Genomic DNA, 21,560 nt, shown 5'->3' with positions numbered 1-21,560 from the left:
CCAATTCAATAAAAGACATTCAGTTTGATTGATTAAAAATACAGAAATTACCATTTTCCTCTCAGTTTTTAGATCATGAGAGTATCTCATCAATTCTCCATACACTCTGTGTCCCATTTCTTCTGCAACTACTTCTCGTTGTCCAGCATAGTCATTCAACTCATTAAGGATGTTAAAAAATGCAATGCATGATGTAAACCTGATGGCAAGCACACACACACAAACACACATTTACAGAAAGTGAGACAGTTTGTTTAAATGAAATTCTTTTAGTACAGTCTGTACTCCTGATTAAATAAATTAAAAGAAACCCCCATACATATTTTACAATAAACCTCATCTTAATGGTAACAGAATTACAGCATAAATGTAAGTTGGGAAAGCCTATGTTAAGCCTAGCATGTACTGTATGTTGCAGTACCTCTTCAAATACATTTTATAAGAGTATGGGTTATTGTGGATGGAAAAGAAAGAAGAAGAATACTACCTGGAAAGCCCTGTAGTATAGTGTAGTATCTCCTAAGCTGCCAACAGAGGCCTGAGCCTGGGAACGGATACATACGTCCCTAGGCTCGGAGGCTGAACTTGCAGCAGAGATGATGTGCTTGGTAGTCTTGAGGGTGGAACATGCCAATCATACCACTCATATGCATCCCGATGGATGATCTACAGAACAAGCTTTGCTATCAGCTCTGGAGACAGCTGCCTGTTTGCCTGCCCACCTCTTGGCTGGAAGTAAGGTGCCACTATGGCTGGCACTGAAAAGGGGGGGGAAGAGGAGGGGCAAAGGGTAGAAAGTGTGTGTGGAAGGGAAGAAAGAAAAACAAACACAGGCACCACATTAAAATATACATCTTTTTCTCTTTTAACTGTGGAATACTGCCATATCCATAGGCTTGGCTCTGGGGAATTCAAATGCCACCCTAGCACTAGAAATCCTATGCCCTATGGTCCAGGATCTTTAAATAGTCAAAAAAGGAAACCCAAGTGTGAATTCTCAGGCACTCTGCACAGCATGTGCTCTGGCTGCAACCTGAAACTTGCCCATTTCTTTACTTCATAAGAGTTATCTCTAATGAAAAAAAGGTATTGTGTACTTTCTAAATGAATAAAAAAACGTCTCCTGGCATGAAGAGCACAACAAGCACATCCCTGATAAATAATCAAAAGTAGTTTAGCACAAATCACTTACAAAGCAAGCCAGCAGTTTAAGGACTCTGGTCAAAAACATGCCAATTTTGTGTACACTCAAGTCTCAACATGCAAACGCACAGCTACATTTGTATTGCCATACAAATGAACTGAAAACCTCTACCAAACTGAGCAAAAACCACAGCCTAATGAACACATCGTTGGGTTTGTATTAAAAAAATACTTAATTGCTTTTCTATAAAAACAATACCAGACTGTCCATAGCACACTGAGCTACTGCCTTCACACCTCCAGCTAGCTTAAGATCCATTTGGAACAGAGCAAGCACAACCTGCCATGTTTACTGCTTTAAAATATGAACATAAGTAAACTCAGGTCATGCTTAAGGATTACCAAAGAACTGTAAGAAGCCAAGCACAAGTCTTCATTTGCCTCAGTCAATTAAATGCTTTGTCTTAAAAAACAAACCCACAAAACCACAATTCCTCCCCCCCCCAAAACCAATAAATAAATAAATAAATCCACAACGAAAACCCCCACAAAACAGAAACAAACAAACAAACAAAAAAATAAAAGCACACACCAGGGAAGGGAAAAAACCCCCCAAAACAAAAAAAGCCCCCCCGCAAACCAACGGAACAATAAAAATCTGAGACAAAACCAAAGAAACAAACAGAAAAGAAACAAAAAGACCCTCAACAAACCCCGCACCCTGACACAAACCAACCAACCACAACAAAAAACCTGAAACAAACAAAAACCTCAGTGGGGAAAAAAAACCCAAAACAAAAAAACCCAACAAACCACAAATCAAACAGCCAAAAAATAAACAAAAAAAGCCCATAAAAACAAACAAGAAATTAAAAAAAAAAAACAAATCCAACCCCCTGAAGCAAATAAAACAACAACAAAACTAGAAAAAATAATTCACACACACAAAACCCCCAACCAACAAACCAAAAAAAACCCCACACCAAAGCAAATCAAACACCAGAAAAAAACCTCTTGAAACAAAACAAAACAACCCCGAATAAAAACAAAAAAAGGCAACAAAAAACAAACAAAAAAAGCAACAACAAAACCCAGAACAATACAAAAAACCCCAAACAACCCCCCCTCCCCCAAAAAAAAACCAACCCAAGAAAACCAACCACCTCCCCCTGAAACAAACAAATGAAAAAAACCCAAACCCCCACACACACCATGGGTAGGGGGAGAAGGAAACACCCAAGCCAAACAAAACCAAAACCCCCCACCAAAAACCCCAACAAACCAACTAAAGCCCCCAAACCCCAAACCTTTCCCCTGAAACAGAAAAACACAAAAACAAAGCACACACACGAAAACCACACCACAAAAACAAACAAAAAGAAGCCCAACACCCCCCCAGCCTCCCTTCCCAACCAACCCAGAAAAGAGCAGAGAACACTCATTCTTACACATAGACCTTGCAATGCACATTTTTACCTGGGTTCCTCATCTTTGGGTGAGCGTTTAGGGCAGTACTTCTTAACCAGATTTCTGTAAGGAAGAACAAACCAAAGACGCAATTTCAGGGTCTCTCTTGAGCAAGACGCACACACAGACATTGAAAACTGCACGAACAGATCATTTATTTTCCATGACTTCAAGGAACAAATCTATTCCCTCTGTCATGTTACAAGGGTCCTTTAGATAATACAAGGCAAGAATTTGGCACTGTAAACACTTTAAATCACTGACCCAAAACAATACATTTATAAGTATTTTGAAACCTCTACTGCAGGGTGACAAGACATAAAATTATAAGTGCTTTATTTACCATCCTCTTCTCACACACCAAAACAAGCTAGCAAGCTAGCAGACAGGAAAAACCCAAATACACGATCACTGTGTAACACACAGAGAGCACACACTGTATGCTTACACCCACGAGCACAGAACTCCATGCCTGAATTAAGTTTTACGTGTACATTGAGGACAAAGGTTTTAACCACAGTGTCTGCACATCTTCAAGTAGGCTATTTCCAGAACAGAAAAGGCAACATCTATTTTCAGGAATAATTGGAAAATACCACATTTTCAGAAACGAAGCAGATCTCTAGAAGATGCTCCACAGAACTAGCATCTACACAGGGTCACAGTCCGAGAACACCGACAGGAACTCATCCACTTATACAAAATGCAGAAAAGGCACCTGAAGAAATACACGAACCACATCACCTGCTCTACCCTAAAGCATAAATAACACAGGTACGTATAACACTGCCTACACAAACAACTGCAAACTACTTGCAGTTACAGAGACTGTTACAAATATCCCAAATCCTGTGAACAGGAATAGCAGCAGCACAATTTTACAAATCAGAACTCTACTACCATTCCTTTTCTTTCCCTGTGAGAGTCTGTCATATTACAACAAATAAAGAATCTGGTTTTGTACAAAAGAAAAACAGGTAGGAGACACAGGGGTCTTCTCCAAAGACTATGTTCAGTCCTGAAGTATGTACCAAAACACGAGCAGGGAATCAGTGTGGAAAGAGCAAGTTGAGACCCTTTGTGTCTTTTCATGCCCTTAAAATCACAACCAGAAAGTACAACCATTATAAGACAGTCGAGTCCTTTTATATCAATGTGTATTAGCAGACAGAATAACTAACTTCTTAAAAATTCTCTGCAAATTAAAAACTTTCTCACTGGAGACACTTTTCACTATCACCAGAATCCACGGCCCCTTGTAACGTTCTAATTGGTAGAGATTAAACAGACATCTTGATTGGAAAACACCTAAACCCAAGGAGAAAAAAGAATCATCTTCTTTGCTAGTATCAGTCCCGTGTTTTCTTTTCCCTTGCATTTCCACTTTACCCCTCAGTGCTTATTTACGAATGGGAAACTCCTAATATTTATCTTATTATTCTTCAGAAGGTGAAATGCATAATAAGCACACAATGCTGTAAGCAAAGCAACCACACACGAGCCTTTTCAAGAGAAGATTTTCAGAGGTGTTGAAAAGGGGAGAATTGGAGAGGATTTACTGGCATGCAGATTTCTGTAAGGAGTTTCATTTTATAACGTTACTTTTTATTATTTCTAGGAAGACAAAATACTTTATAATCCTTTCTCCAACTAAAAGTCAGTTTCATTAGTCATCTTAGTCTAATCATCAACCTTAGGATCACATGAACATAGTGTTGAGGCACTGCGTGAGCAAGACTCAATAACAGCACATGATGCAACAATCAAAGTCAACATGAAACGACAAGCAACTGCAGAATTTAAAGCTCAAAGAGAAAAACATTGTTCACATGAACAATGAAGCATAAAAGGCTTTCCAAGAAGTGAACAACAACACTTGGAAAAACCAAAGAAATCAGATTTAATCTTTGAAAGAACACAGGCTGGATCACAGCAGGTATGACTGTGGATCTGAAGAGTAAAACATCATTTCAAAGAGGAGCCAGTTGACATTTCAAGGGGGCATAATGTTCTTAAACATTTTTATCTAAATGTGTGCCTAATCCTTAAGATCCAAATATGGATCTGGTCTAGTTTAGAAGGAAACTGCAGCAGTAATTGCAGATCATCAGAACTAAATCAAATCCAAGAGCTAAACTGCTCTATATTTACTTAGAAAAGTCAATCGATGACACTTTAATCCTCTCTGGAAGTTACAATTTAAACTTCTACCATACTTTGTCTTACAGATATCTGGAAGCAGCTTTCATACAGGACTAACTACACGCAATTGTGCTGCTCCTGGAATTTTACCAACCTCTTTTCTCTGTATAAATTCGTCTCAGATCAAGACCAGTGAGACAGCAGCCTGGACAATATTACTTTCTGGACGATATGACTATCAAGAGAAGCAGAACCTCAGTCATGTAGACAGAAGTTCCAAAAAGCACCCTAGTTAATAAACTAAAATTATAGTCATGTACATAAAACTTCTACATAAAATTTTAGCCATTTGTACAAAATTGTGTTTATCGGCTCAAAACTAAGTTTTCTTCAGTCAATTAATATGAAAATAAAGAACGGAAGCAGCAGCATCAATATGGTACAATTTGTATTAAGGTAGCAGCTCAGGTACTGTGGCATCTGCTCAAATTAAACTTCTACAGCCTCTGCATTACATTATAAATGAGCCTGGGAACAAACTGTGAAGTCTGCTTGCATAAGTTACTAAAACAATGCACTAGTACTTAAAGGCATTTCATAGTAATACATAAATAAATACTTTTATTAGGGTTCTGATGGCTTCAGAGATTGCAGATCAGTATTATGGACTGTGTGAAAACAACGTCATCAGAAAATGTTGTAACTGAAGAGATGAATCTTTGAGTTCACAAAGCAGAATATCCTTGGAGCCATTAAGAATTTGTGTGTTTCGACTCGCAGAAACATCACTATAAGAACCTGCCACATCCATACCTGGATAATATCCAACAGTGTAAATTTTAAGCGCCAATCAAAGGAAGAGAGATTTGCTAAATGAACACACATGGTGGTAATTTGTGTCCCCAGCTTCACATCTGAGCTTACATCCATTTTCAATTACATTTCCAAGACTGCATAGAAAAATATGGTCACTATGTCTCAATGTGGCCAGATAGATGCACAGACTAGTGTATTTAGAAAAACACACTTGTACACAATAGTGTGCAGAAGGAACATGAAAAATACATTTGCTCAGATTAATCAGACATCTCCAGAGACCACTACATACAATTTTAAAGGGAAACACTCAAACAGTTCAGGAACAATCATTGCTGTTTTATTTAAACTGACAACAGAGAAGATGACTAAATTCAGAAGTCATATTCTGCATGGTAGTTTCATCTGTAACTGCAGGTCTAACTTGTATTACTGCCTAGCATCACAGAAAGTGGAATTCCTCTGTCTTCTCAAGTGTCCTCATGCTTCAGACAGCACAAAAAGGGAGTCAACCTCTAGAATTAATTTGTGTGTGATGATGTGGAAATAAAGAAAACAGACCTTCACCTCACCCCTTTTAGCAAAAATGCTCATCAAGAACAGCATCTGATCATTCAGTCACAAAATTCAGACGAGAACCCAGCAATTTGGCACATAAAACCATATTTTTTCCAATTATAAAATAACAAATTAAACAGTCATATAGTTAAAATGAAATCTGTTCATCTACAATGTATACTGCAACATCTTCATCCTGATTCACATCTCCATAACTCTGTAATAGCAGCGCTTGCAACCCTTAGGGTATCCCAACACATTAGTTGAGACCCAAGCTATGCAAAAGTTAAGATTCACCTTAAGTTAGCTCAAAAAATGGAATCACAGTCGCTTTTTCTCAGACCAAAGCATACTGCAGGCAAAGCCAGGACAAGCTCTCCAGACAGTTCTTTTTCTCCTCTGTAGACATTTAAGCAGTCCTCAGCGGTTTCAATTTTTCTTGTAGTTCTTTTCAGTATCAAAAACTGTCTATCAAACAGCAGCAAGGGATCACTTGCATCCCAAAACCAGGATTTAGACAGGATTCTCAAGTTATCATTTCTGGAATTACTCTGCAACCCTAAACTATAATAACTGCATATAATAAGAATATAGTGAGTTCACCCAAGCAGTTCCTCATACGCTGTACATGCATCACTTGTTACCTGCAGGAGTCCTGGAACAGATATTGCACCTGGGAAAGTCTTATCACTAAGTTGTGACAATATACAAAACCAGCAGTTATCAAAATGCAAGGGTATATATACACCAAGTGAATGTGAATTTCTGCCAGGACACAGATTCTGATTTGTGGTAAGCTGTTATGAACAATTCACTCAAGTTTTCATCCTTATGTCTATGAGAATAAAATCCATAAACAATCTCAACAGAATGATCATGGCCCACGACCGAGACCAAGACAGAAGAAAAAGTACCACACCATACAGCACTAGCACTACCTCCCTCATTAAACTTGTCTTTTTTGGCCTCCCATCCAAGTGCTAAGAGAGCTGCAGAACCACCAAAAGATAACCACCCATTGTACTGTTCATACATCTACTAAACAAGGGTATAATACATCTCAGTTATAAAGGTAATTATGAAGATATCCTCAACACTATTTTTCGGATTGCATTTCATTTCAAAAGGAAAGAAAATCATGATAAACTAGAAATCCCTATCAGAGATATTAGTATCTATCTCACTTTAATGCTGCCAGCATTAAAGTTCATCAGAACCATAGTCCATCCAAAAGATCTTCTGCCTCAGAACTTCTCAGGAGCAAGCTGCAGGACAGCTAACTCTTCTACAGGTGAAGAATTTTGCTTGATCTCAGTGTCCACCTGGGGCCTCAAAACTGTTTTACATGGTTGAAAACAGTGAGTGTCCTCCAGAGCAATGATGGCTGAAATCAAGTTATCACAAGACAGTTCACTACTAACAAGAAATACACAGGCTAGAATATCAAAGAGTAGTTTTATGAACTGGTCTACTGGCAGAAAATCAGTCACCCACTGGTGTGTGTGCTGTCCAGATCCTTGTTGGCAGCAGGCAGGAAGTGCATTCATGCACTGTACAACATGTGTGCAGCAAGGCCTGTGCTTCCCAAAAAGTCATACTTACTGCACATGGACAGTCAGTCCAGTCATCTCACAGAAGGGGAATTCGATAGAACTCTTGGTTTTGAAAGACACTTTTCTCAAAGTCAATAGTTTTACCCAGAAGAGTAAAATGCTGAACAGAAAAGACTTCCTATTTTTAGTCAAATCCCAAAGGAATAATGTGGTGTTTCATCTTGAGAGCTGTGGAATGAACCTTTAAATATAATTAAGAAAAAAGGCATTTGTTCATGATAGTTAAGGACAAGATCTGGGTAGGCCCATACAAATTCCATTTCTAAACAGACAACTGAAAACAAGTCAAAATTGGGCTGTTCACTGGTGCTGTGCATGTTTCAAGCTTTCCTTTACATCCTGGAGTTCTTCTATGCCAGAGTTGGAAAACTGGTATTTATTTCCTTCCTTTTAAGAACAAAGCTCCTTCAGCAAAGTAACAGGTTATTATGTTGCGTGATTATACACAACCATATCAAAGGAAACTAATAAAGAAATCAAAAAGGAAATAAGCAGCCTAATAGAGACCATCCGCACTGTTAACCATGAGCCTCATTACTGCGTTCATGAGGAGGATTCCTCAACTCTGTATCCGGTGACAACCTAGTCTGCCAATGATGAGATGATGGAAAACACCACAGGAGGGAAGATGCTATCAGTTTCAGTGTCGCAAGGGCTAGGTAGCAGTTTCAGCTGAATCCCCAAAGGAATTCAAGACAGCAAAGGTTACAGTGAAGGCCAAGTTCACAAGAGTGTCTTATTTAAATCTTGTTCTTTGCACTATGTGCACTTTTTGGTAAAAATAAATCCTATTTTATTCTGAAGAATGTTCTTCTCTGCCATTTCACTGCTGCTGCTCTTCTTGTATGATCCTTTTGTGATCCCTGAGGGGAAATTCCTACTGGACCTAAAAGATGTTTCACTTGGCACTAACAGAAAACAAACTGGAGAGACAAGATAAAGGGTGGTTGGGTTACAGTCTCACCCAAAGGGACAAGACCAGCTACGGAAAGGGTGTGCTTTCAGGACAGGAAGATCTGCTGCTTTCTCAAGTTCTACTCCAGGATTTCAACCAGATTTCATAACACAATGTAGCGGGGCTCTTGCCAGCTCAACATGAGAAATTAATTAGCAGCAGAGGCTTGAAGCTGGTTGAACACACACACACACACACACAAATGCAGATATGGGTAATGCACTTTGCAGCAAATATGCCAATAGTGGAAAAATAATACTATGGTATTGAATATTAAAATTTAAGTCTTAAACCTTGGCTGTTCAAAGATACGAAAGGTGAGTGGGAAGAAGACAAAAAGCAAGCAAATAAGTGCACACCCAAAGAGAACTTTCTGTTTTGGCCTGGTAGAGAAAAACTTGTCTGTCATGAAAAGAACAAGAGAGCTAATTCACTCTGTAGATTAAAAATGGTCATTAATCACAACATTTCATATTTGCCCATCATCAGATACAGTCATTTTAAGTAACAGCTAAGGCTCTTTAAAAAGAAAAAAATCCTTACCTCAGTTGTTTTGCATAGTTTTGCTCAATTTCTATCCTTTCTTTTACAAATTTTGCATATTTCTCCAAGAAGTCAATGCCCCATTGTGTGTGCTTGTCCAAGTTATCGAACTGATCCTTTAAAACCAAAGAAACAGAATTAGCCAAAGTTAGTTAAGAATCACAGTAGCACCAGAAAGGACACATAATTTATTTATGTGCTGTGAGGAAACGCTTGCTACCCAGATAGAAGTTATTCAAGTTATAAATCAGTCGTATAACAGAATATTCAGCTGTATCTGCAGGCTTTCTACACCTCTTTGTATCTACATCTTTCTGTAAAAACAGCTCTAAATACCTGCATTTTAAATTGTATACAGTCTTTGATCACTTTCACAATGCAAAAGTGGTTTTTTCTCCCTAAAAGTCTTTTTATTCAAAAGTGGATTTCTACCTCCAAGATAACAAAGACAAAACCAAAGATTAGTATTAGGTAAGTAAAAGATACTTCCACAAAAGTGTGGCAGCTCTAAAACACAAGAAATAGTGATTTCATTGGATACAAAATATTACTTTCATTCTTATGATTTCCCACTGAAAAATATCAGCATTATAGCTGCATGGTTGAGTTGGGTGTAGTCTGCATCTGAAAAACATTCATTAAATCAATTCTATCTGCACAGTCCGTGATCAGCTCTAACAAGAGATTCCAAAGAAAGCAAACCTGTCCTTAGCCATTAAGAAAGTTATAGTAAAGCAAAGGCACAAAACAAAACAGGGAAACAGACAAAAAGAAACCATGCTACCAAACAGTCTGGGGATTTTTAGCACATTAAATCATTTTCAAAACCAATCTTTCACTATATTCTATACTGAACAACAGGTGAAAGGCACACTAATTAGCATAAGCTGAACATTCAAAAAGCAAGTAGAAACATGGGGGCTAGAGACCAGGCAGGAATGAATATAGGTATAAAATGCTGCCTAAGAAACACTTTTAGCCTAGCACATATTTGTATTTTATGCTAAAAAAACTGCCACAATGGAAAAAAAAAAAAAAAATCAAGTATTTTCAGCCTGCCACTGTATTTACAGAACTTTTTCTCAACAGTTACTTACTAATCCAAAATGACAAGCAACTGCAACAAAGTCTGTCCTGTCTGTGCTGTAATCCAAATACAGCTTCTTAGTGAATGTAAAAATCAAAATGAGAAAAAGGAAACAAAAAAGCTAAAGAAAGCATTTAAAGGCAAAGTTTAACTTACACAAAAGACATGAGGCTTCTTTATCAGAAACTCTCTTGCAGATTCAGTAACTTGACTGAACCTAATGAACTATGCTGACCTTCAGTATATCAATTTAAGTTCAATTTCAAAATGCAGCAGAATGATCTGAAGTCAAATTAAAAAGTATGTCATAAAATGCTGCAGGGCTTAAGACCCAAGGACAATGTATCCAACTAAAAGAGATACCAACACAGCTATATACAACCAACAGGACTACCTGAAAAGAACATAACGAGATTAAAGTTGCTTTTAAGTCTTGCCTTGTGACTCTTACTGTCCTACACCACAGGCTAACAACCATGGCCACTGGTGCCTTTAACACTTCAATTCAATAGCATACAAGTACTGCCCACCAAAAGTGCCCATCCTGTTACACTACCAACCATGTGCTCCTGCCTCTGCCATCACTCTCTCCAAACCCACAACTGCTTTCCTTGACTCATTTCCTCAAAAACAGCCAAGAGACAAGGAGAAGGACTAAAGACAAGATTTGAATGAATTTCAGAAACCATAGCCTGTATCTCATGTTGTTCTGATGTGCCCACTTTGCACACTTCCACTCTAAATATCACTGATAAAACTGACATCCCTATTGTTTTTAGAAGTTGCATATACATTATTTGCATATGTTCAACATCTTGTTAAACATCTCTGTCACTGACACGGACAGTGGGATTGAGTGCACCCTCAGCAAGTTTGCTGATGACACCATGGTTCAGTTGATACACTGAAGGGAAAGAATGCCATCCAGAGGGACCTTGACACGCTTGTGAGGTGGGCTGATGTCAACCTGATGAAGTTTAACCATGCCAAGTGCAAGGTCCTACACCTGGGCCGGAGCAATCCCAGGCACAGCTACAGGTTGGGCAGAGAAGAGATTCAGAGCAGCCCTGAGGAGAAGGACTTGGGGGTGTTGGTCGATGGGAAACTTAACATGAGCCGGCTTCAGTGTGCACTCGCAGTCCAGAAAGCCAACCTTATCCTGGGCTGCATCAAGAGGAGTGTGACCAGCAGGTCGAAGGAGGTGATCCTGCCCCTCTACTTGCAGGGAGTGAAGGCGATAAGACTTGCATAAAAAAGAGTTCGGGAATGAGCTCTGAAGCCTTGGTGATTGACAAGCCCACGGGCAATGAGTTGGGGTGTGTAAGGCCAGAGGATGTGGGGGTTGTGAGAGGGTCTGCAACATTGTGATTGGACTATTTACCTGGAGAGTTTCACAGTGGCCAATGAGATTGGACGTTGCATGTATGTGCAGGTTGGGAAAGTACTGAACAAGGGGATAGAAAGGGCTTGGTGGTAATAAACGAGGATTTGAGTCTCTGCATCAGCTTGAGTCGGTGTTGTGAAATGCCGCATCTACTCTGCTCTCGTGAGAACTCACTTGGAGTATTGTGTGCAGTTCAGGCGTCCTCAACATAAAAAGGACATGGAATTGTTGGAACAAGTCCAGAGGAGGGCCACGAGGATGGCAGGGGGGTTGGAACTAGATGATCTTAAGCTCCTTTCAAACCCTTTCTATTCTATTCTATATGGGAAGAGGGAGACTGTTGTGCTGTAGTGTCAAACTGCTGTTGCATATATGCATTAGAATACATCATCAACCTCCAGAAGTCTTTTTTTATATTCCACTCACTTTTGTAACTACTCTGGCAACATTAACCTGGCAGCCAAAGGAAGTTGTCAAAAGGTGCTTTTGGCACAAAGTCAACATCTAATACCATTAGGAAGAACTGACTTCCTCCAGTGCATAGCAGAACAAAGCTTTGCTGTCCTACTTAGGCTCTTTAGTCCACAAAGCCTTCATTTGCTGCTAAGGTTTCATTAGCATTAAGGAACACCACATTACTTATGTTTCCAAACATGTAACCAGAGAGGACGGTTTTCCAAATATTTTCTTCCAACAAAAAAGGACTCTAGCAGTCAAAATTAATTCTCTGCTACTAATGTGAAACTAGAATGGAACAAAGTGAGTACATTTGCCATGCTGGTCTCCCCTCATGCTTTCCTAGAAGTATTTAATCATTGACTGAGTGCCAAAACCTCTTCCTTTCCTCAATTCCTCCTCTTCATCTGATTCTAGAAACAGTATGCTCCGTGCGAAGTCAGCTTTGTAGGATTATCCCATCACTCCTCAAGGGAAAGAAAGAATTTGTTCCCTCGCTGTATGAGGGACATACACAGAACAATCTGAATGGAGTAAATCCCGTGTGAGAAAAAAAAACTAAAACCCATTACCTATCCTCCCCATTCTGCAGACCTTTACATTAGGCCAGCTCCTCCACCATCACTGACATCTGTGAACCTACTCATGCATGCATTAATGATCTCATAGATGAAGAATGAACATCCTAATTGAGTGGGCCATTAGTCCACATTTACTGGAATTAAAACAAGAGGAATAGCATGTTCTCTTTTAAAGAGTGAAACAGCTTCACAACATCAGTTTGTCCACTGACTTTCTCAATCAGTAAACATATTATGCACTTCTTAGAATGAAGCAGTCAGTATGAACTATAATAAAAATGATTTCAAGAAGTATCAAAACATTTTCTGAAAACTGTCTTATGGATGCCTAAAAAAAAAAAAATATATAAAAATCTACAGATTTATATTCCAAACAAAACCACTCTAATAGACCCTGGCATAAACATTGACTCCTTGGATTAAATTTGACATACTGATGATGTCTCTTAAGTTCTCCAAGTCATGTATGTACTGTAAAACAGAGCTCTCAATTAACACACGAAGAAAATATAAGCCAACACATCAGCTTCACAATTTTTCAAACTCTCTACAGCCAACAAACCAGTGAATCAAAGTCTGCAGTCACAAAAATCACCTTAGCTGCCCAATACTGACACTGAGATAAACAAGCAAAGGATAAAAGCAACACCAATAAATAAGCAGAAAGGAATGGCCTTTTCACAAAGGCTTCCAGAAGTGAGTCACCAATTTACTTGTGGTCCTTTGAACTTCTCCCCAGAAGCATCCATGTCGGAGCTCTGGGCCTTGATTAAGCAGAAAGTTTCCCTTTCATCCAGGAAAACAAGCAGAAAAATCTTCCACATTGCTACAAATGAAATCAAATTAATGCACTGAGATACAAGCCAAGCAGTATCTTGAATGGAAAAAGCAGTGCAAAAAGATCAGGCAATACTGTACAGAGCAGAAAATGAACCAGATAGTTGCAATAAAATTTAAGCTTGGAATTTCAAAATAAATTTATCAGAGTATTAATTAGGCTGGCTCCTTTATAAGGAAAGTAAAAACTGCATTAACCTAAGGTCAACAAAAGGCAATTAAAAAAAGAAGAACACATCCTACAGCATCTGGCAATGTACTACCTTGATAGTAAACCATGTTCTCAATATTCCAAAGCAAATATATATTGCTATTTATCTAGTAACTCCCCACACCCCACAGCAGCTGAGCAGGCCAGTTTTTGTAAAAAGTTTTATTAAAACTGCAGCTGTCTATTATTAAACTGGTTAATGTCAGCTAATGGATGGTGGCCTTAAGTAGACACTGCCCACTCAAAAGCTGGAATGAAGTCCAAAGTCTCCACATCATAAACAAACAAATTTGACACTTCATGGAATGTTTGTACTAGGTCAGTATGGACTATTCCAAAATAAGTATTACCTCCCTAAATTCTACTTCCAGATTATTTACTGGAACCACAGATCAATGTTACAAATACTTCAGATACGTAGTTTTAAGCTTATCAGGTTTTTGCAGATACCAGGAAGCTATACAGTAACGGCAACTGAACATCAAAGCAAGGAGTCAAGTCGAATCAAATCTGCAACAAAGACAAAACAGTCTTTCCTGGGTTAAACTCTTATGGACACTCTTTTTTCACCCAAACAAACTTCAAGAACCAATAAAAACATAGACGGATGCTACAGCATAAATACCCTACCTTTAGTCTACCTAAAGCTATCAGCAGCTACTTCTGACATTTGTATATACGGGACTTTCAAATAAAAGGCATTAAACCAGACTGAGATTTTTAAAGGGTTAGTTCTTCCCAGTTTTTACACCTTTGGAAAGCCTTTTTGCATTAAAAGCTAGGATTGTGGTATCACCTCCTTCTAAAAAAGAAATCCACTTTAGTAAATAGTTCCTTTACAATAAACACCAGTTTACCAAATCAACATCAAACTGCTAATTAGCCTGTATTTCACTGACCCCCATTTTGATGATCTCCAGACAACCCAGTTGAAAGCCTTAAGAACCATATTAAGCATAGAACTACATCAACCTACAAGTTTAAGCAACCCATCTTGCTTAATATAATTAATTACATCTGCTGTATCTTTAAGACACATCATTAACTAAAATATTTTATTTGAAATCACAACACTTAACATTATGATCCATCATTTTTTTCTCTTTTGCATCAACTGTACATCACAGTTTCCACACATTTACCTGACAACAATTTTAGTCTGCAGTTACCCAAGTGATCTCATTTGCAGTTCTGAAGCATGGGCACAAGATTAGGGTATTTTACAAATTCTTTGTTCTCCAGGCTGCACAGCTTCTCCAGTGTAAACTTCCGATTCAGTGATCACCTGATTCAGAAAAAAAGCACAATTCCATATTTTGCTCCCTAAATCCTGAACACTTATGTAGTCCAGGATAAGGAAATATATACCAGGCCCTAATGAGAGTCCACAAAGAATGTGTTCACAGCACAGGAAAACAGGAATCAGGTGTTGTTAAAGGAAAAAACCCAGAACACTTGGCATCAAAAAAGCCCCAATGCCTTTGTGGATAGAAATGTTGTATTTTACTATTGTTTATGGAAAAACAACAAATTACTTAACCAGAAACTCTAAGTCTACAGTAATCTAACTGAGAAAGTGTGGCTGATAATACAACTCAACATTGATCATAGTTCTTATTTTCTCCATTAAAGCCCATGAGGGTTTCTCAAATGAATCTGAATTATGGATATACTTAAATGATAGGGTGAATTCCACATAATGTCTTAGCTTCCTGTATCAGCAGTACTGCAGAAGAAAAAAAGACCCAGTGCTATTCACAAGGTTAAATATTTTAACTTAAAATTTAGTGTAAAGCGACTACTTCACATATTTTTATCAAACTCTTCTCCAGAAATATCTGAATTGTTTCTATAAAATATCATTCAGCTTGCCTTTTTTTGTTTGAGGTTTGGGGTTTTTTTGTTACTGTTAAACAGGCCTTGAATTCAGGTCAAATTATTCAAGATCTTCATAGAATCATGGAATGGTTTGGGATGGAAGGGATCTTAAATCTCATCCAGTTCCAACCCCCTGCCATGGGCAGGGACACCTTCAGCTGGATCAGGTAGCTCAAAGCCTGGCCCAATCTGGATTACTCCAAGTATTCATTTATTAAAAAATAAATGAATACGCCACCCCACCCCCCAAAAGAACACCCCAGAAAACCCTGCACAACACAAAAAAACCCAACAAAACAAAGAATACCCCAAAAACAACCCACTCCCCCCAAAAAAAATTTAAAAAACCACAAAAAACAAACCAACAACCAAAACCTGACAGTGTTTTGCAAAAACCTATTTGATATGCTGCATTAAAAATCAAGGCAACCATAATCAGACAAGTATGTTAATGAGAAGCTACCAGTATAGAATACTTCTCCCTTTAGGAAAAATTAGGTTATAAAATTGTATTTTAATTAGAATATATGCTAAGCTGATCCACTTCTGACAGTACATTTCAGTTTCTCTGACCTCTGAAACCTCTTCAGTGCCTAATTGGTTTTGATCTGTACCTTTGTCTCTGTTTGCATTCCAGCTTCCTTTTCTATCCTAGGATAATAGCTCTTCTATTTTACTGTCTGAACTTATCACTTCTCTCTCTCCCAGCCTGTCTTTATAATTATCAATTTGGTCTTCTGATCTTTCTGCTTTCCTTGCAACTGCAATGTGCTTCTTCCTAACAGGCAGACAAGAACTGCTTCCAGATAAGCAGTAGTTTAATTTTTTTTAAACATCCTGTTAGTTTTACGTCTAACAACTAACAAAGAGCTTATTCTATATCAACAGCAAAACAGAAAGCGTCTTCACTTTCTGATTTCTACGAGTTCTGGAACACAGCTTGCAGACTAATCTGCAAATTATACCTCACTTCCTTTAAAAACTATCTCTGAATTAAAGTGAAGAGCGGGGGAAAAATGTGGCTGTGAGCAAACTTAACAGGCTAAGCAGTTATTGGACCACAAGATTAATAGCCATGAGAGAGTTCAGAGCAGCAGCATCAAAAGCCATAGCTGTGCTGGAAATAAAGCAGAGACACTCAGATTAAGATAAAAAAAGTTACAAGTTCATATACATAAACTGAACAGCACTTTGCATTTTAATTTCATATTAAAAGCTCAGTATAGATTTTACAGGCAGGATAGCATGAAGAAAATGTTCTACTCTTCTTGAGACATTAATTTCTAAATAGAACTTCTGAAAACTATCTTTGGGCTGACCTTCAGGACATGGAAACATTTTGCTAGCAAAAACTAAGACACTGGTGTTAACAATAAACTGTATGTTGCAGTTTGACAATATTTAAGTGAGAAACTATTAGAAACACAGACCTGAAGTGCTTAATGTGCAAAAGAAAAACAAAGGTAAATAAAATTAAATAAAAGTAATTTACTTTTAGCCAGATGACTGTTTTGCTCTACGGAATGAATAAATTCATAGCATGAATGCAGTATGAAAAATCTATTTGCCTGTTAAACATTTATATACATTCTTAAATACCACTGTCAACTTAGATTTTTAAAAGTCCGTTTCCATGATTAGAGAAATGCTTGCCTGATAAAGTCAGCAAAAAACTCAACAGTACTGAACCACTGGAGATCTAGCCATGCTGTGAGATACGGTATACAGCAAGTCAGGTTTCTAAAATGAAGCTAAAAACGGAAAGCCACAATTGAGAAAGAGAAATACAAAGTCTGTGCTTTTCCCTTTTAAAGATCTCCTCGGACCAGCAGCAAAGGAACTGCTTTGGAAACTTTTGATGGAAAGTCAGGTCTGGCAGGAGAGGATGTCTTGTTTGGCAGCTAACAACTTCATAGGTGTGACAGACACATTCATTTTCCAGGAAAGGACAAGCATCTGCCACTGACAGAACAGGAATAGAAACATTTGTGACTGCTTTTGGCATGAGCAGCCAGAACCAGAATAGAATCAAGTTCCGCATCTGGAGATTAGCACATCAACCAAAAGACATCAGAGATAGATATTAGCAATTACAGCGATGCCTTCCAGCTCACTCATGCCACTGAATATAGCAGTTGGTGTAAGGACTAGGTTTCAATAGCATTAGTTTTCTACCAGCAGAGCAAGTTGACCAAAACCATTCACAGCTGGGACAATGAACACCAGCAGAAAGACAATAGAGGAAATCAATGTGCTGTCAACAGAGGGCATCTCAACAACTCCTGTTTGGCCAGTTTATGAATCACTCTCATAATTCTTCAGTTAATAGATGGGTATGTTCATATGAACTCAGTGTATTCACCTCACTGTATCAGGATGCATTCAGTAAAGAGAAATTCAATTCTGTGCAACTTTACCTATGGGTCTGCTTTCTGTTTTTCTCAGGGGGCTCCTGCTCTGCCTTCCCGTGGCAGGCTGTCCTGGGTTCAGCAGAAGCAGTCACTTTTTCTCCTTCTTAGTAGCTGGTGCAGCGCTGTGTTTTTGATTTTCGGCCTGGGGACAGTACTGATAAAACCAGTTTTCAGTTGCTGGTCAGAATGTTTACTCTGACCAAGGACTTTTTGAGTCTCACGCTCTGCCAGGGAGGAGGGGAAGCCGGGAGGAAGCAGGGATAGGACACCTGACCCAAACTAGCCAAAGAGGTATTCCATACCACAGCATGTCATGCCCAGGGATGTAACTGGGAGTTACCCGGAAGGGCATCCTCTCCTCAGTCAGGCTCGTTCGGTGGGTGGTATCCTATTCTCTTCCCTTGTTATTTCTCTTCTCATTATTATTATTGGTGGTAGCAGCAGTGATTTGTGTTATACCTTAGTTACTGGACTGTTCTTATCTCAACCCGTGGGAGTTAAATTCTTTCGATTCTCCTCCCCATCCCTCCAGGAGAGGGGGGAATACAAACTGCATGGTTGACTTGCCGACTGGCTTAAACCACGACACAGGCTCAGCCCTGCCTCACCCCACAGGGAAGGCTGTTTTCTAAATGCACCATCTCCTCCTCCTCAGGAAGTTCTACCAGCACAGTGCATAGTAGCCAGAACACAGTTACAGGCATCCTTCCTCTATGTTACCCATCACAGGCTTTTCATGTTGTGCTTGTCAATGAACAGGGTTGTTCACTGTAAGTACATACCATCTTTAGCATCTTTACTTACAAGTTAGAATGAAGGTAAGATACTCTGTTCCAAGCAAACAGAAGAGTTTTCTGTACCACAGCTATTTGAGAAAAACATTAACATACACACACATATAAAGCAGGTATCATGAACCGTACACCCATTTGTAAAACACAAGCATACATAAAACATAAACCAGGAAATCCGACTTTGAAAACTGGATCAGAATCCACTCACTCAACTTCCAAAGAGCCCCTTAGTCTCATTAAACTTTTAATGGAGAGCAAAACAGAAAAAAAAAAAGTAGCCGTATTTTTCTACATACGCTTTTTATAGAGATATTTAAAATATTTGAGTCTTCTGTGCATTTGAACCAAAGCTTAATTCTGAAACAGTAATTCTTCACTTAGTTCTACTTTAATTCCCACTTTAACACACATCAAGCTGTTTTCAAACAGCTCCGTCCAGACAACAGCAGAACACAAATCAATGTTTTCAAGTATTACTGGATTAAAATAGCTGCCACTTTAACACAGAGACAGCACTACACTTGCCTTCTTAATACAAAGGACATAATTGTGTCCATTCTCCTAAACACCAAGAAATCTTACTTTCACCATAGCCAAGCCAGAAATCAGGCACTTCCTGAGACTTCTGGGAGTGACTGTGTGGTGTTAATAAACAGACAGAAACATAAGTAGATTTTAACCTTACTTATGTCACCTGCAAGAGAAGCTAGGAAAAACTTAAGTGTAACCATAAACAACACTCAGTCTGATAAGCATCACAGTAAAAAAGTATCAATGCTTGTACATTGCATAGATGCTGTTGCTCATTATAAGAAATACCCGGGAAAATTCCCACCTTCAGAGAACACTTTATACACAGAGTATAAATCAGTGGGGTTACACGCCAGTGAAACAGCAGAACACTGAATTCACTGTATGACCTTGTGAGGCTTTCACGTGAAGCAGTCCTGTGTAAAACCAGCGCATTAGCTGCATGACTAACATCAGCATGCAGAAAATCTGCAACAAAGTATCTGGCAAGGTTTTGATTTCTGAAAAATTGTGTAAAGAATCATTTTGTTCCTCAGAAAAGACCATTACATGGTTTGACACTCAACGGACAACATGAATATTTTACTGTATAACTAAACAATCCACCACTGAAACTACCGAAGACTTTAAAGACTTCTTAATGCCTCTCTACAGGTACTTCCAAAGTACTATTAAAAATGTATCCACAGGAGACTGAATGAGCAAACTGCTCTGCCACTTGCCAGTCCTTGCATATGTAACAATCTCTTTTCCAATTCTAAAGGATCTGTTTTCTAAAAACAGAAGGAGATCTTACCTACTGCCAACTTCTTCAGAGAGGGGTTAAGTTTCTGTTCTGGCCAGTCTGGCATTGCATTTAACAAGCACAGTATGCACTGCTTTTTTTCCTCTCCAAACACTAAGGGAATGAACTTGGAACAGCATGCTCAAGAAAAGAAGGGAATGGTATTGATGTTACAAAGCAAAATGGTTCCCTGAGAACAGGAGATTATTAATCTGGAGGTAACATAACAAGGGCAAGGTACAGAGGAGATGATGGGGGAGAGTTAAACGTTTTGCAAATGGAATATTATTACAGAACACCTAGATGCCCTACATCACAAATTCAGAAGAAAACAAGTTCCACCAGCTTTGCTGCTCATTCTGGTGCAATAAGCCTGCATTCACTGCTTTGCAGGACACAGTCATTTCTTACCAAGTTACATCTCAATCCCTTACATGTAAATGCACATCTCTATACAAACTGTGTCTGTACAAGCACATCCAGTTGCACTACCATGAAAACTAGCTTACAATGCGCTTATTCAGTGAGTTTTACAGACTTGAAATGTGACATTAGTTTGCATATAACTACACTATATACTGTAGTTCAGAACTGTAACAATCACAGCTCTGAAGCCATCAAAAAGAGTGTGGTAGCAAGCGATACGAATTTAAAATAAGGAAGTACCTTCTGCCAGCTGGGGGAGGTGAAAAATAAGGGAGTATCAACTTGCTTGTCATCCAAATATCACTTCCTTGTACTTGTCTGCTCAGCTATAAAGTAGACTGTTCTGAGGATACCCTTTTTAACTGACTTAAAAAACAGTGAAGTGGTTAACAACAGGGGTGTACAAATCCCATGCAGACAGGTCACTTTGGTGTGTTTCATATTTAAAGATGCATATTTAATTTTTCTCCCAGTGGAATAAGTAGAAAGAAAAAACCTGTTTGGTATAGGTTGAATTGTACTGTTTGTAATTCTAACAATTAGGACAAGCATCACATAAAAACATCCATACAGAATCCAAAAATATTAAGCTCAAACAAAATACATTTCAGAGCACTATTTCTAAACAGTTAACAGGAGTAAACTACAAAATCATAAAATAAAACCTATAGCTCAGGAATAAAACAAACACAGCCTGGCATTAGGAATAAAACAAACATAGCCTGGTGTTAACTTTTAGCTCACTTCTCATAATAGGTGCAACTGCAATATGCAGTAAACCTACAAGAACTTGCTGGTGAAGTAGCACATATTGGATCCTCTGATAATCATCAAACTTCTACCTTTAGACATAGATGCAGATATCCAGACAGAAACTCCTTATTTTGCATAGCTCTGATAAACAGTTTCAACTCCTCTCTCTATTCCTCATGTAGGGGCACAC

At 38.5% G+C, this 21,560-nt stretch overlaps 1 protein-coding gene across 3 annotated transcripts in view; it reads right to left on the bottom strand.

Moving 5' to 3' along the window:
- The window catches only part of FNBP1L (formin binding protein 1 like), a 57,980-nt gene that overhangs the window by 16,853 nt on the left and 19,567 nt on the right, over window positions 1–21,560 (bottom strand). For all 3 annotated transcript variants that reach the window (XM_080622567.1, XM_080622566.1, XM_080622568.1), the window contains exons 2-4: window positions 9,238–9,353; window positions 2,620–2,673; window positions 52–199 (exon numbers count right to left, since the gene is read on the bottom strand). In XM_080622567.1, coding sequence (XP_080478693.1) covers window positions 52–199; window positions 2,620–2,673; window positions 9,238–9,353 — 318 coding nt within the window. The remainder of the gene's footprint in view (window positions 1–51; window positions 200–2,619; window positions 2,674–9,237; window positions 9,354–21,560) is intronic.

The sequence above is a fragment of the Psittacula echo genome, assembly GCF_963264785.1.
Source record: "Psittacula echo genome assembly, chromosome: 7".
NCBI lineage: Eukaryota > Metazoa > Chordata > Aves > Psittaciformes > Psittacidae > Psittacula > Psittacula echo.
The sequence above is the reverse complement of the archived record's forward strand: the minus strand, read 5'-3'. Positions and strand labels throughout refer to the sequence as shown.